The sequence below is a fragment of the Sus scrofa genome, chromosome 6, assembly GCF_054392235.1.
Source record: "Sus scrofa isolate SSC_HxYL_T2T_F1_AM1 chromosome 6, Sscrofa_HxYL_maternal_Yorkshire_Landrace_v2.0, whole genome shotgun sequence".
NCBI classification, from domain to species: domain Eukaryota; kingdom Metazoa; phylum Chordata; class Mammalia; order Artiodactyla; family Suidae; genus Sus; species Sus scrofa.
This window is the reverse complement of record NC_139388.1, coordinates 154670679-154687869: the sequence shown is the minus strand read 5'-3', so window position 1 is coordinate 154687869 and position 17191 is coordinate 154670679. Positions and strand designations below refer to the sequence as shown.

The window sequence follows — 17191 nt, the reverse complement described above, 5'->3', positions numbered from 1 at the left end:
TTGCAAAACCTGCCATATTTTTAGCACCTCAGTCCAGCCAAAATTATTTTCACCTGAGACTTGACCATAGCCTCTCCCTTCCACCAAAAGAATTAACGTTCTTATGATTTTTACCCCATCCCCCCTTAATCTTAAGTAGAAAAAAAAAAAAAAGCAGAAAATGTTTGGCTTCCTCATTAGAGCTTTATTGAACAGTTAATTTGTACACCCCACTATTACTGGCAAATGGATGTATGCAACACCACCATTACCAAAACACAAAAGTGGCCTGCCGGGCCTTTTAATAATCAAATTTGACCCCCTTCTTGTTTCTGTGATTGGTCTGTATTTGGAGAAAGCCATAAAAATTCCTCATGCTTCTGGAACATGCATACACAGTAGCAACAGAATCTTCACAATAGCCACAAATGGGAAATATGACTTACAAAGAATTTTAAGCATTCTTCTCAAATTTAATTTTTCTTAATGATAGTGATTTTTCTCCCACTTTTGTACCTCCAGGTTGGAGATCGGATTGTCAGCATTAATGGGCAACCTCTGGATGGGCTGTCTCACGCGGATGTGGTTAATCTGCTGAAGAACGCCTACGGGCGCATTATCCTGCAGGTACCACGATCAATGGAAAGGGCAGCTGCAAGAGGCAGATAAGTGGCGTGCAAAAAAGATTGAGCGTCACTGGCAGGAGGCATCACCACCCGGCAGGGTGCTTGCTGATGTGAATTATGAAGGTTGAAAGCAAGAAATTATTATTTTTATTCAGAAATTCTTTAATGCCACCCATACAGGCAGTGAGCATGATTATATGAAAGCATAACAAGGGGAGAAAAATTACTCTTTGCTTCACATGATAAATCAACAAGGCTTTTAGCTTCTGGCATCCTTTTGTAAATCAAAGTTTGCAAGGAATAGGAAATGATTTCTTTTCTTATGCCCCAAAACTGTGTCTGAACTGCCCAAGGGTTGTTTCTTCCACTCCTTTCAAAGGAAGGGAAAAGTAACAGTGCTCTTTCCTGCAGCAGGAATGATTGCCAACACTGCTAAATTCTCACTGCATGGTAGTCATCAACTAAGGCAGACAATCATTGATCCACTGTGGTCCCCGAGAGTATTGTCTAGAGGCACAGGGAGATATACTAGGAAGTAAAAACGAGGTGTGCTGTTAAGCCCCCCGCCCTCTCTTTCAGCGCTTTGAATATCTCTGAGAATGATATCGTGCAGTGAGTTGGAGGCAGCATACTGGCAGCCAGTTTTGTTAATGAGTTCCCTCCAAAATGTATGGCTATAATCATCGTACTTCCAAAGGGGTAGTATTAAATGGTTTATAGGTGGAAAGGATAAAATCCACCATTTAGTACCTTGGAGAGAGGGCTAGCCAGCCCCCCTAATCATTCTAGTCTTTAAATAATAAGTTTGAGTTGAAAAACCATTGCTTTGGGGAGGACCAATTGCAATGCTTAACTCATAACTCAAAGATCTAAATTCAAAGTGCCAAAACAGACATTTAAAAAAAAAAAAAGTCAGCGGCTTTTATGCGGTAGTTTCCAGGGCATTTATGTGATAGGCAACATACTATTCAGTGATGTGGGTACTCTTTGTTGAACACAAACAGAAACACTGTGGGGACTGGCAGGAGGGCTGGCTTCCTCTCCACTCCTTTTCCTCACCCCCAGGGGTTACCTCTTTTTCACCTGCCACCCCCGCCATCCTCAGAACCTGCAGATCCTTGCGGTTCCGTATTTGCGGACCTTGTGCTTCCTTCGAGTTATGCTGACCCCTAGAGGCGGTACAGATGTAGCGCTTCAGTCGCCCAGCTGCGGCCCATTAGTTATACAGAATTTTATGAAGAATTTACTTCAAATGGTAACTATGTCAGGGAAAAAAACAAGGTGTTTCCCTTGGCAGAATCTACTATTATTGACATTTTTTAGTCTTTTTTTTTTTTTTTTTTTTTAGGACTGCACCCGCAGCATATGGAAGTTCCCAGGCTAGGGGTTGAAGTGGAGTTGCAGTGGCAGGCCTACGCCGCAGCAACTTAGAATCTGACCTGTGTCTGCGACCTACATCACAGCTCACTGAGCAAGTGAGCAATGCCCGATCCTTAACCCACTGAGCAAGGCTAGGAATCGAATCGTGCCTTCATGGATACTAGTCAGGTTTGTTGCCACTGAGCCACAACAGGAACTCCCTGTCGACATTTTTATATGCCAGTATAATTTGTTCAGCTCCACCTTCTTCACAGTGAGAAGACACAGTGTAAAAGTGTAACACTATAAAAATACCTTAACTGGAAATGAACTCATGCTCTCCCATGCAGAGTTAACTCTTCCTTCGGCCAGATTGCCACTGTGGACATACTTCTGAAGGAGTTCCTTATTTTTCCTATTTCTGCATTTTAAGAAAATGACTTTTGGTTTCAAAACATTCTCTTGTGTTAATCACATCAGTTAGTGGTGTTATTGTCTAACAGGTGCTGTTAAAAGCTTAATGGAATCCTTTGGGATTTTGACAGTTGGGATATACACAACTCTGGGTATGGAGCATATGTGCTGCCAAAGGCCTTAAACACAAAATTCAGGAAATTCTTAGGTCCTGAATCAGACGCCTTTCGATTGCATAGTGTATTTACTTTAATTAAAACAATGTGCATGGAGTGGTACCAGCAATGCAATTATCACAGCTGACTTGGCAGTAGGTAATCATTTTTATTATTAGGTGAACCAGCCCATTGACAGGGTAGTAGGGAAAGTCAGATAATTGTGTCTGATGATGTGGAAAAGACTTATTGTCGGTGTACGTGCAAAGCAACCAGCAACTGCTGATTGAGCGGGGAAGATTAAGGTCTGGGTCAGCAGACTGCAGGGTGGAGAAGGGGAAGAGAGTGGGGGAGACAACCAACACACTTCTGGAAGCTTCTCCCCATAGTTCAAATTGCTACTACTACGTGTAGTGAGGAGGTATATATTTCTGCCCTTAAAGTCTAAAGGTTCCTATTGTCAATTATAGATCGGTCAGTGGGGATTGATTTGGGCATAAGAGGTCTTTTTTATTTATTTATATTCTTTTTTTTGCTTTTTAGGGCTGCCCCTGTGGCATATGGAAGTTCCCAGGCTAGGGGTCAAATTAGAACTACAGCTGCTGGCCTATACCACAGCCACAGCAGCGCAGGATCCAAGCTGCATCGGTGACCTGTACCACAGCTCACAGCAATGCTGGATGTCCAACCCACTGAACGAGGCCAGGGATTAAACACCCATCCTCATGGATCCTAGTTGGATTTGTTTCTGCTGTACCACAGCAGCAACTCCAGGGAGGGTCATTTTAAATGTTCACAAGTAGATTTGCTTCTGTAATCTGATTGCTTGGTTTAGTGCTTTTGTCTATGAATTACCGTAGCACCTAAAACGGGATAAAATCAAGTAAGGCTCTCCCCCAGAAAATTGTGTTTATTTTCACCTCTTTCTTCGAGAACATAGAAGATAAAAAGAGTACATCAGGGATTTTTATCGCTAAAGGAACTTGTGGGGGTCATTCTGGTCAGACATTGCAGGAGAATGTGGCTCGAGGTAGGGTTAACTAGACCAGGAGGGCACGTTGAGGGAGAGGAGAACATTGTATGGGAGGTGTCCCAGTGGAGACGTCCAGCAGGCAGAGGAAATGCCCTGCCAGCTCTCGGGGAGACGTCAGTGCTGGAAACCGGGGTGAAGAAAGCCATTTGAGGCTTTTGGGGGTTGACATCTTCACTGCCTGACACCTTATGCTTCACCGATACTGGCTGAATAAATGAGTGAAAACAGTGGAGACAAAGAGGACAAAGGCTTGGAGTCAGCAGCGAGTGTGGAGTGCAGAAGAGAGTCTGCAGTCAAGGGGGATTAATTAAGGGTCTGTCTACAAAGTAGTTTGGGGGGTCCTTGAGAACATCTTCCAGAACACACACACACACACACACACACACACACACACACACACACACAAACTGATGTGAGAGGGCCCAGTAGCTGGTTAGGAGAGAGAGATGTGTCATGTTCAAGATAATGTAGAGAAAACAGTCACTTCTCTTGTGATCCCTAGATTGAAAATAGAAGAGGAAAAATAAGACACAGGATGAATTCAGGAGGTCCAATATCCAACCACCAGGGGTTGAAAAAGAGAAACAGAAAAATAAAGATATGAAATAAGTTGAGCTTAAGGTCCATTAATCAATAAGCAATATAAATAAAAGAAGAATAATACCTGTATACTACATTCTAAAACGTTCAAAGTATAAGCTGCTTCCAAAAGAACATGAGATTCAAATGGCACCCATCTCTTTTTCAGCAGTGTATTTTTGAGAAAATGACTTGAGGATGTACTCCAGCCAAAGAGCGAAGTATGAGAGAGGGAAGCCAGTGGATCCAATGATGAGGAACATGGAAGTTCCCAGGACAGCAGTGTCCTGGGAGAACAATTTGTCCAAACTGGAGCAGGAGGAAAAGAGGGCTCTAAGAGAGATGCTCTAAATTAAGGAGGGAAAAAAGAGGAACAAATAGATGATCTCATATGTTTAAGTGAATTGGAAGTTTAAGATCAGTTGGAAAGTTTGGGACTGAATTTCTGATATGTGTATGAAAGTTAAAATGAGATCATTATTAACCTTGAGGAAAATAAACTTATACTAAAAAAAGAGAGAAATGTAAGCAAAGTATAGTAGTTGGCTCAGTATGAATAACATTTTTATAAGCATTAAAATCATAATAAAGCCAATAAAATGAAGCATCATAATGCATGAAATGTGAGTAGCGTGAGGGTTTGGGATGTGTTCATGGAGAGGAAAATATAAGAGAACTAAATCTTTAAAGTTGAAATAAAGAGAGTGCTGAAAATCATTGAAACTACCAAGGTTTAAGTACATATTTAAACAGAGGAAACATAAAGAACTTAAAAATATAAAAGTTAATTGTAAGATTTTGGCAAGCTAAATTTTTCATCTGTTGGAATAGGTAATCTATAGATGTCATCAAGATAAATTTCAAAAAAGGTTTATAAAGCATATTATTTAGCTTATACTTCTAGAATTGAAAAGAGAAAAGGGAGTTCCCGTCGTGGCGCAGTGGTTAACGAATCCGACTAGGAACCATGAGGTTGCGGGTTCGGTCCCTGTCCTTCCTCAGGGGGTTAACGATCCGGCGTTGCCGTGAGCTGTGGTGTAGGTTGCAGACGCGGCTCGGATCCTGCGTTGCTGTGGCTCTGGCATAGGCCGGTGGCTACAGCTCCGATTCGACCCCTAGCCTGGGAACCTCCATATGCCGCGGGAGCGGCCCAAGAAATAGCAACAACAACAACAAAAAGACAAAAGACAAAAAAAAAAAAAAAAAAAAAGAAAAGAAAAGAGAAAAGTTTAATATGTCTCTCTCTAGGAAGTGAGAGTGTTGAGTTTATCATATACTGTACTATTAAAATTTTATCATGTGCACACAAAAGGAAATATCCTAAAAAAAAAAAAAAAACGAAATTGAAAAAGACCAAGAGTCAAGAATATAGATCCTAGACCTTAAAGTAGAAAAGAATTTTTTAAATTATTTTTTGCTTTTTAGGGCTGCACCCACAACATATGGAAGTTCCCAGGCTAGAGGTTGAATAGGAGCTATAGCTGCCTGCCTACAGCATAGCCATAGCAACGCCAGATCCGAGCCACGTCTGTAACTCCCAAGAGAAAAGAAACTTAAGAATGGCACACTTACTGGAGTTCCTCTGGTGGCGCAGTGGAAATGAATCTCACTAGTATCCATGAGGATATGGGCTTGATCCCTGGCCTGGCTCAGTAGTGAGGGATCCGGCATTGCTATGAGCTGTGGTGTAGGTCACAGACACAGCTCAGATCTGGCATTGCTGTGGCTGTGGTGTAGGCCGGCAGCTACACTCTCATTCAACCCCTAGCCTGGGAACCTCCATATGCTGCTGGCGGCCCTAAGAAGACAAAAAGAAAAGAATAGCACACTTACCAATGAGGCAGAAGTAAATCAAGCTGGGAAAGTCACTACAACTGGCAGATAAATCAGTGGTACTCTTTAAAGGAATTTCTTTCTTTCTTTCAAAGTTGGTGGCAAATCAGTAGAGAGCAGGAAAGTAGTTGGGAGCAAAGAAGATAATAGATGGAGATTATGTTACCTCTGAAAAAGAGGATAAAAGAATTTCCAGGGGCATTTGAATCTGATGGCTTCCCTTCTAGGATAATCATTTTCCAAGAATGAACAGAGATAAGATTTTGACATTTGGGAGAAGTGCTTCTCAAATTTTGCACATTCCTGAATCTTCTGGAGGGCTCATTAAACAAACACTAGTGCTGGGTCCCCAGAGCTTCTGACTCTGTAGGACGGGGGTGGATCTAAGAATTTCCAGTTATAACAAGCTCCCAAGTGGTACTGATGCTGCCAGCTCAGAGAGCAACCTGAGAGCCCCTGGAGTAGTAGTGCATCCTTTAGGGTTGAGCAAAGGGTTACACATGCTCTTCTCTATGCCTCGAATATGATCTCTCTCCACCCACATCCCCGCTTTAGAAAGGTACATATGGTTGATTCTTAACCTTGGTTGCCCAATAAAATCACAGATTCTAGTGTCAGTTTCTGGGTCTCACTCCATGGATTTAATTGGTCTGGACCATGGCTCCAACCCTGGCATGTTTTAAAGCTTTCCAGGTGATTAGGTTTTGAAGCCAGGAGTTAGGACCAGCTGATCTGTGGGGGTTCATGATGGGTAAAGAGCCAAATGATGCCAGGAAGTGGTCATAAGCTTCAGGAAAAGGACAAAGCTCAAGGTTAGAAAGTCGAAGTGAAGACCTAGGGTGAATTTTGTAGGACAGGTAGGCTATTTAGTGTCAGAAAGTTGTGCTTTTCATTTATTTTTATTTTTACCTTTATTTGTTTTGCATTTCGGGGCCTCATTCTTGGCATATGGAAGTTCCCAGGCTAGGGGTAGAATTGGAGCTACAGCTGCTGGCCTACGCCACAGCCACACAGGATCTGAGCCACATCTGCGACCTCGTGGCAATGCCGGATCCTTAGCTCCTTGAGCAAGGCCAGGGATCGAACCTGCATCCTCGTGGATCCTAGTCGGGTTCATTAACCACTGAGCCAAGAAGGGAACTCTCAGAAGGCTGTGTGTTTTGAATCCTCTTAATCCTTCAGTTTCCTCTAGGAAAACTGGATCATAGCTTCTTCCTTCCAAGGTCACTGTGAGGATTGAGATGTAGCATTTAATAAAAACAGCTAATTGCAAATGTTAAGCATTAAGTAGGGGATATTTTATTATCTCATTGTAATGGCATAGTCTTGAAGTCAAAGGGTGCTAAAATTCCTCTGAACTCTAGAAGTGTGGTGGTTCTCCAGGTGGCATTTGAGGTGTGTGCCACTAGATGGTGATGTGGCTAGGTCACTTTCTTTCTTATTTCCCTCCAAACTTAAAACCATTTGACCGTCAGACCATTATATTTTTACAACAGGTACATTAAAATCAATATATTCTGATGCCGCTAGAATCGGTGTCTTTAGATTCTAAATGAAAATCTTAATCAGGTATGCTTTCTACCTCATTAAGTTACACCAAACGCCAGGCATAGGACAAGGCAAGCTTTTCTGATTGTACTGTAATGTGCCCTTAAGATGCCAACTTTCTCAAGGGTCATCTTAACGTGACAGCCTTCCTGTCTCTCTCTAGTATATCTGCTCTATGGATCCAGGACAGCAGCTGGGCGTGAGTGCTGAGTTTGTATTTTGTACTACAAGATCTTGAGTCCTAACAGATCTAAAAGCTAATCTCCCTCCTTTACAGGACTAGCAGGTCAGGAAGGTTCTAAGCAAGAAGCTCATGCTTTCATGCATTGTAAGGTCATACTTATCTGGAAAATATGTGTACTTCTCAATTCTTCAAAGCATCATCCCCCAAATCTGTTCCTAAGGAAAGGTGCTCATCCTAGGGTCCATGCCGTAAAGACCTGTGCTTTATTACTCTGGTAAATTAGAAAATTTACCAGACATACAGGGTCCTGATATAGAACGTACAGTTCTGATGGAATTTAGTTTTGCTTTTAATATAAATTACTAAATGCCAGAAAGGAGCCAAAGCACAAGAGAGCATGTCAGAGTAAGTTTGAGGAAGAGAGAAAATTGAAGGAAATAAATATCAAAGGGGGAACTTTCTTGAAGGGGGAATTCATTTGGAGGGGGAAACACAGAGTTAGGGGTATGGCCAGTTGGAGGGGGAAACACAGAGTTGGGGGTATGCCCAGTTGGAGGGGGAAACACAGAGTTGGGGGTATGGCCAGTTGGAGGGGGAAACACAGAGTTGGGGGTATGTCCAGTTGGAGGGGGAAACACAGAGTTGGGGGTATGCCCAGTTGGAGGGGGAAACACAGAGTTAAAGGTAAATGCTGTTGGAGGGGGAAACACGGAGGGAGGGGGAGTTGCATCAGGAGGAGGAAACGTATTTGGAGGTGGGAATACACTGATTGGTTCTTCTTCCAGAGATTCCACGCTCTCTGCTTGTTCCTTAGGCTTGAAGGATAGGGCTTCTTTCCCATCCGTCGTTTCACACGTCCATCCCTCCTCAGGTGGGGTGATCTCCTCCTCCTCTTCCCTCAGATCAGTGTCCTCCCCCTCCAAAGGTAGAGACACCTGCTCCTCTTCTTCCAAGTCCATGGCCGCCCTGTGCTCCGGGGACGAGGTTTCCTCCTCTTCTTCCTTTGGGTCAGCGACATCCCTCTGCTCTGGTAGGCGCTTATGAGATGTTTGATCATAACAAGGTTGGGGAGATGTGCGAAAACAAAGTATTTTCATTAAGTATCTGGTGAGAGTTTGGACCGGTGCAACTACATGGCACCTTAGGGAGGTCTGTGCATTTCATATGTGCATCCTTCTAGTTGCCCTCTTAAAGAAGCTCTCTCGGGAAGGTGTAGAGAGAAGGGAACTTTCCTACGCTGTTGGTGGGAATGTAAATTGGTAAAACCACTATGGGAGAGAGTATGCAGCTTCCTCAGAAAACTGAATATAGAACTACCATATGACCCAGCTATCTTATTCCTGCGCATATATCTGGACAAACCTATAATTCAAAAAGATACATGCACCCTGGATTTCCCATTGTGGTTCAGCAGTAATGAACCCGATTCATATCCAAGAGGCTGCAGGTTTGATCCCCGGCCTTGCTCAGTGGGTTAAGGATCTGGCATTGTTATGAGCTGTGGTGTAGGTCACAGATGTGGCTCAAATCTGGCATTGCTGTGCTGTGGTGTAGGCCAGCAGCTATAGCTCTGATTCAACGCCTAGCCTGGGAACCTTCATATGCCGCGGGTGTGACCCCTAATGAAAAAAAAAAAAAGAAGAATGGATAAACAATAAGGTCCTACTGTATAGCACAGGGAACCATATCCAATCTCCTGGGATAGACCATGATGGAAGTTTTTTGTTTTTGTTTTTGTTTGTCTTTTTAAGGGCCACAGCAACGCTGGATCCTTAACCCACTGAGCAAAGCCAGGGATTGAACCTGCATCCATGGATGCTAGTTAAATTCACTGAGCCACAATGGGAACTCCAAAGATAATATTTTAAAAAAAAGAATATATATATATATATATATGCCTAAGTCAATTTGCTGTACAAAAGACATTGGCACAACATTGCAAATCAACTAAAATTAAAAAAAAATAAAAGAACCTCTCTCAGGGTATCTACAGCAGCACTGCATGCAACAAAGAGGAATACATAGGTTTAGGAACCCACAGGTCTTGAACCAGGTTAATGACCTTGTAGAGTGAGTGGGAAACAAGCAGCACATCTGCCACCCTCCAGTCCCCTGGGCATGAGGGATGAGAGAAAGGGTTGCTGATCTGAGTGATGTAAAAAGCCATACCCTCGGCTGCAGATCTTAGGAGCTGGAGTTGGCCGTGGCGGGATCCAAGGACTCCAGACACCACAGCTCTATCAAGCTGCACGGACCTTAGTACCCATCCCCGGGACCTCAAAGCCTCTCTGCGTTGCCCAGGAATCCCTCTCCACTCAATTCAGAAGGGCACGTGTTCCTCTCTGCCTCCCGAACTAGATGCATGGCAAGCCTGCTTACTGGAGTGCAGGGAACAATTTGCTATCCTGTGGTTTCTTCTGCTCCCATCCCTGTCCTCAGGACCTACCACAGAAGTTTGCGCCCAAGAGTTCAAGATTTGCATTTATTTTTGTTTTATTTATTTATTTATTCATTTATTTTTGTCTTTTTGCCATTTCTAGGGCCACTCCTGTGGCATATGGAGGTTCCCAGGCTAGGGGTCTAATCAGAGCTGTGGCTGCCGGCCTACACCAGAGCCACAACAACTCGGGATCCAAGCCGCATCTGGGACCTACACCACAGCTCACAGCAACTCGGGATCCTTAACCCACTGAGCAAGGCCAGGGATCGAACCCACAACCTCACGAACCTACAACCTCACGGTTCCTAGTCGGGATTCATTAACCACTGCTCCACAACCATGATGGGAACTCCAAGATTTACATTTTAAAAAATGAGCTAACTTCCCATGGAGCCTATTGCCTTCCCACCTTCCTCAAACACTCAAGTTGACCTCCCCAGCCTTACCTCCATGCTGCAGTCCCTGGTATTGGTGGGCGAAGAGCACTTCAGACACAGGGCTGAGCCAGGACTGCCACTCCACATGCAATCTCCTCAAACTTGTACCCAGAGGAACATCTACACCCTTCCAAGATCAGATTATCCCCTTTCCCAGGTCAATCCCTGGGAAGACCAATCAACTCTGAGACCAGGGTGGTTAATACATATGCCTTGAGGCTGTAAAGTCATCTGGGGGTGATGAATTTGTCTCCTTGTTTTCCTGCAGAAGACCAAGCTATCAGTGAAAATCATTCACATTTCTCACGCCTCCCAACCAGGCAGGAGCCCGGTGTGCTCTAGGGATCCAGGGACCCTCGGTGGTCCCTAGGATTTAACATTATCGGTTGTTGGCAGGCCCTTTTCATTTCAAGGTTGGAGGTGAGCAAGAGGCCTTCAGATTTTAGAGGGAATATGAGTTTTTCTGTAAGATGGTGCTGTGGAAGTAAGTTGATGTTTTCTAGCTAGATTAAAAAAAAATAATTTTACCCAAATAAAACCGACGACCTTGGTTTCATAGTTTTACGTGCCTGATTTCATGGACTGCTGAAATTTTACTCTCTTAAAGTTCAAAAGCTTTCCTCCTAGAACATCTGTGGGATGCCCCTCCTACACCCTGAGCCCCCTCGTTATAGTACTGGGTGGGGGTTGGGAGAGATGTATTTCCCTCCTTCCCCCGTCCCACTGTTGCTAAGCACGGGCCGTGAAGACCTACTCTCCTTGCTGTTGCTTTTGTTTGACTCTGCTCCTCTTTCTTCCCAGCTCCACATCTAGACTGTAGTTAGATGCCAGGTGAGGCAGACCGGGTCTGTACCCTGTGACTCCCTCACCAGGCGGTTTGCCTCACGCTGCATTCAATCACGAGCACAGGATTCTAGCGAGAGGTGGCATGGATTTGAATCCAGCCCTCACTCCTTAGCTGACTTTGGTAAAGTTACTTAACCTCTCTGCTCTGTAACATGGGAATAATTATGGTACCTGTCTCTATAGGGAAGAATGCTTAGCACAGAGTAAGTGGTCAGTTTATATTCAGTATCATGGAGCTGTTATATGTTGAATAAATGAGCCACTAAAGAAAGGAGCAGGTTGCCATCAATCAAGTCTTAGCTTTTGAAGGTATCTTAGAAAAAAGCGGGGTGTTCCCTGGTGACCTTGTAGTTAGGATTCAGCATTGTCACTGCCCTGGCACAGGTTTGATCTCTGGCCTGGGAACTTCTCCATGCCAGGGTGCGACCAAAAGGAAACAGAAAAAAGCAGGCGTTCCCATTGTGGTTCAGAAGGTTAAGAACCTGACTAGTGGGGATTTGGGATGGAAATGATTTAAAATTGAGTTGTGATGATCGTTGTTCAGCTATAAATGTAATACAATTCATGGAGTAATGAAAAAAAAAAAAAAAGAATAGAACCCGACTAGTATCCATGAGGATGCAGATTTGACCTCTGGCCTCGCTCAGTGGGTTAAGGATGCAGCATTGCTGTGAGCTGTGGTGTAGATCGCAGATGCAGCTCGGATCTGGTGTTGCTGTGGCTGTGGTGTAGGCCGGCAGCTGCAGCTCCAATTCCACCCCCACATAGCCTGGGAACTTCCATATGCCGCAGGTGTGGCCTGAAAAAAAGAAAAGTAAAAAACAGTATTCTACTGACCTTCTTCCTCACCTCTACAGCAGATGATCTGTTTCATGTCAGTCGAGAATATACAGTCCAAATTCCCACCAACTACAGGAATCCCCTTGACCACGTTGAGATTTGATAGATTTGTGGTATCTATTTAAGTACTTGCTTCTCCGTGGGCTTATGTCCTAACAAAGGGAGCCATTCCATTCTGTCACTGCCTTAATTATTAGATTTTTTTTCTTCCTAAAGAGACCCCAAACCAGTCTCCTTATAAGCTCTATCAGTCTCACTTGGCTCTGTGTAAATTCAGAAAATTGAACCTCATACACCATATTCCTTAGGAAGGTTTTAGGTTCAGTCACTTATTCGTTCTGCAAATACTCACTAAACAATTGTGTGCTGGGCACCTTCATACTGAGAAACTGTTCTTATCCTCATGAATCCTGTGATTGGGTGGGAAAGGCAGTTAACAATCACAAGGAAATGTCATGACAGTTTGTGAGAAATACTTAGAGTGCTATGGGGAGAAAAACAGAAGAAATTAGCCGTGGGGTGGCCAAAGAAGGCTTGTATGATAGAAGTGACTTTTAAGCTGATGCCAGGCCAACTGGTTTGATGGAGGGTGGGGAGGGTGTGGAATTCCAGGCAGAGAGAACTGTGGAATGTGGGGTGGAGTGGAAGATAAAGATGGGATTAGAGGGGTAGGCTAGGGAGGGATATTTGTGTTTATAATTAGGGAGTCTGTAATTTTATTCCAGGTACAAAGAGAGACCACTGAAAGGTTTTGAGCAGCAAAGGGCCATTATCCATTTTATATTTTAAAAGATAACTGGCTGTTGTATGGAAGAAAGAGTGGAAGAGGGTGAATGGGAATTCCAGTTAAAAGGCAGCTGATGATGGGAGTTCGCATCATGGCGCAGTGGTTAACAAATCCGACTAGAAACCATGAGGTTGCAGGCTTGATCCTTGGCCTTGCCCAGTGGGTTGGGGATCTAGCGTTGCCATGAGCTGTGGTGTAGGTTGCAGACATGGCTTGGATCCTGAGTTGCTGTGGCTCTGGCATAGGCCAGTGGCTACAGCTCTGATTAGACCCCTAGCCTGGGAACCTCCATATGCCCCGGGAAGAGGCCCTAGAAAAGGCAAAAAGACCAAAAAAAAAAAAAGCCAGCTGGTGATGATGGCTTGGTCAGAATGGTCACCATAGAGATGAAAAGTAAACAGAATTGAGAAGTACTTTGGAGGTAAAGTCCAGAGGATTTGGTGGTGGATTACACATGACAGGTGAGGGCGGAATCAGGTTGATATTCAGAATAAGCACCTGTATGTTTAGCATCCTAGCATCCTTTCCAGTTAGATGGTCACCAGCCAGCAATCTAGTATATGCAGTATTACACCTAGTGAGTTTCTAATTAGGCAGCTTTGAAGTGCCTTAGTAGAAGGCATCTTAGTGCCTTCCACTAAGAAAACCAGAGGGAAAATGAATTGAAGGTACTTGGTTGTCGAATCAAGAGTTTGGGTTTGGTTGTGTTAACTTTAATAAGACTTTGAGGAGTTCTCCTGTGGTACAGCAGCTTCAGGATCTGGCATTATCACTGCAGTGGTCCAGGTTGCTGCTGTGGCATGCATTCAATCCCTGGCCCAGGAACTTTCACATACAGCAGGTGTGGCCAAAAAACAAAAGCTTTGGAATATTGAAACACAAATGTTGAACTGGCAGTTGGATACAACCGACTAAGCTGGGAAGAAGCAGCACATTGTTGGAATGAATAGTGAATGAATGAATGAATGAATTTATTTATTTATTGTCTTTTCTAGGGCTACACCCGCGGCATATGGAGGTTCCCAGGCTAAGGGTCGAATCTGAGCTGTAGCCGCTGGCCTATGCCACAACGCCAGATCCAACCCGCATCTGTGACCTACACCACAGCTCACAGCAACGCCAGATCCTTAACCCACTGAGAAAGGCCAGGGATCAAACCTGCAACCTCATGGTTCCTAGTCAGATTCATTAACCACTGAGCCATGTTGGGAACTCCATCCACATTGTTGGTATTTAGAGCTGCAGAAATGTCCATGCTGTGACCTGGACCCTGAGGGTGCAAGTGGGAAGGGAGTCAAGACTGAGCCATGAGGGCTGAATAGCAGAGATGGAAGGGTGGGCCCCAGGAGCAAGGGAAGAACCAGAGGGTGATCATGGAAGTTTGGGCCAGGCCGTAGGGATGGAAGCTGGAATGGAATGGGCTTCTGAAGATGGTGGAGATTAAGAGTAGATAGGATTACATAGCGAAGACAACTCCTCCACTCGTTTGCCTGGGAGAAGAGCATAAAGAACTGGTAGTAAGTAGAGGGACTCTTGTGGTCAGGAAGGATCTGTCATTTCCTTTGTCTCTTATCCTAAATATTCTCCAATTCATTCTTTATATGATGGACTTTCCAGAAGATCCAATAATCCATGCAGAGCAGTGTTTCCTCCCAGAATATAATGCTTCCGCTGAGGTATGTGGAATGATTGGCCAACAGAGACCTGCTGTACAGCACAGAGAACTCTGCCCAGTGTTCTGTGATAATCTATGTGGGAAAAGATTCTGAGAGAGAGTGGATATGTGGATATGTTTGACTGGGTCACTTTGTTGTACAGCAGAAATTATCACAACCTCGTAAATGAACTATAGTTCAATAAAACTTTTTGAAAAATCAAAAAAAAAAAATACAGTGCTTCACTCAAAATGTATTCTGATCCAGCAGGGGCTGGGGCCAGGCCCTGCCTGTGGCTTTCCTTGTTCTTAATACTCTACTAACTGAGGCAAAATTTACCTATTTAGGCAACCATACCCTCTGTGGCTTATTCAGAAGCTGCTATCAAATCAAGCTCCTTTTTCACTGCCATCCAAATCCCTTCACTCTGTACTTGTACACTGTTATAATGAACTATTATATAGAAGAACTATTCATCAGAAGCAGAGGTAGCCCAGGAGTTCTTGAAAAACAAAACAAAATAAAAACCTCTGACAAGGAGTTCCTGTCTTGGCTCAGCAGGTTGAGAACATGACATAGTGTCTGTGAGGATGTAAGTTTGATCCCTGGCCTTGCTCAGTGGGTTAAGAATCTGGTGCAGCTCAGATACTGCATTGCTGCATGTGAGACAGGCCAGCAGCTATAGCTCTGATTTGACCCCTAGCCTGGGAACTTCCTTATCCCACAGGGGCAGTGTAAAAAGGAAAAAACAAACTTAACAAACAGACTAGTTGAGATAGAAGACAACTTCAGGATAAGAGGACAATGCAGGCTTTTTATGATTCCTGTTTAACAGATGAGGAATCTAAAACTTGAGTGCCAAAAACAAAACAGTATCATTTAGGTGGCAAAAACTCAACTCCAGATCTTCATTCTCTGTACCTATTATGGGCTGTCGGAACTATACCATATTTGTTCTTAATACTTTGAAATGGTTTTGTGGTTTTTTGTTTATTTTATTGCAGTATAGTTAATTTACAATGTTGAATTTGTTTCAGGTGTGCAGAACAGTGATTCAGTTATACGCACAGACACACACATATATATTCTTTTTCAGATTCTTTTCCCTTATAGTCTGTTACAGAATATTGAGTATAATTCCCTGTGCTACACAGTGGGTCCTTGTTGGTTATCTATCATATATGTAATAGTATGTATCTGTTAATCCCAAACTCCTAATTTATCCCTCCTCTTCCTTTCTCCTTTGATAACCATACATTTGTTTTCTATGTCTGTGGGTCTATTTCTTTCTTTCTTTTTTTTTTTTCTATGTATCTTTTTTTTTTTTTTTAAGATTCCACATATAAGCAATATCATATATTTGTCTTTCTCTGAAAATAAAAGAGTGGATTATTTCAGGCAAGGTCACCTGCCCTTAGGGGAAGGCAGAGGGTCTTATCAAGAAGATCCCCTCTCTAGTGTTGATAGGAAATTCCTGACTGATTGGTTTAAAATTCACTCCAAGGAGGAGCTGAAACTGCACTTAAGTTAGGTGTTAAGTCCCAGGGGCTTAGCATGCAATGACTCCATTTTGGGCCAGTTTCTTTTTTTTTTAATTTATTTTTTAATTAAAATATAGCTGATTTACATTGTATTAGTTTCAGACATGCAACATAGTACTTCAGTGTTTTTGCGGATTGTACTCCATTAATGTTATTGTATAATACTGGCTCTATTCCTTGTGCTGTACATTATATCCTTGTATCTTATTTATTTTATATCTAGTAGTTTATTTTTCTTAAACTCCTTCTATCTTTACCCTCTCACCTTCCCTCTCCCAACTGGTAACAACTAGTTTGTTCTTTGTATATGGACACTTATGTTACTCCATACTGTTTGTGACTGCACCAGTTTATATTCCCACCAAAGTGTACTTGGGTTCCCTTTTCTCCACATCCTTGCCAATGTATGATTTGTAGTCTTTTTACTGATAGCCATTCTAACAGGTATGAGGTGATATCTCATTTTGGTTTTGATTTTCTTCTCTCAGATGATCAGTGATGTTGAGCATCTTTTCATGTGCCTGTTGGCCATCTCTGTCTTCTTTAGAAAAAAAAAAAAAACTGTTGGAGTTCCTATTTTGGCGCAGCGGAAATGAATCCAACTAGTATCCATGAGGATGTGGATTCAATCCCTGGCCTCGCTCAGTGGGTCAGGGATCCAGCGTTGCAGTGAGCTGTGGTGTAGGTCACAGAGGTGGCTTGGATCCAGAGCTGCTGTGGTGTAGGCCAGCAGCTTTAGCTCTAATTTGACCCCTAGCCTGTGAAACTTCCATATGCCAGGAGTTTGGCCCTAAAAAGCAAAAAAAAAAAAAAAAAAAAAAAAAAAAAAAATTGTCTATTCAAGTCTGCTGTCTTTTTTTTTTCCCCCATGCCTGCAGCATGTAGAAGTTTCCAGACCAGGGATGGAACCTATGCCACAGGAGCAACCCCAGCCA

At 43.3% G+C, this 17191-nt stretch overlaps 1 protein-coding gene across 5 annotated transcripts in view; it reads left to right on the top strand.

The window, feature by feature from the left end:
* The window catches only part of PATJ (PATJ crumbs cell polarity complex component), a 356992-nt gene that overhangs the window by 328408 nt on the left and 11393 nt on the right, over window positions 1-17191 (top strand). For all 5 annotated transcript variants that reach the window (XM_021096561.2, XM_021096558.2, XM_021096560.2 and 2 more), the window contains one exon: window positions 502-606. In XM_021096561.2, coding sequence (XP_020952220.2) covers window positions 502-606 — 105 coding nt within the window. The remainder of the gene's footprint in view (window positions 1-501; window positions 607-17191) is intronic.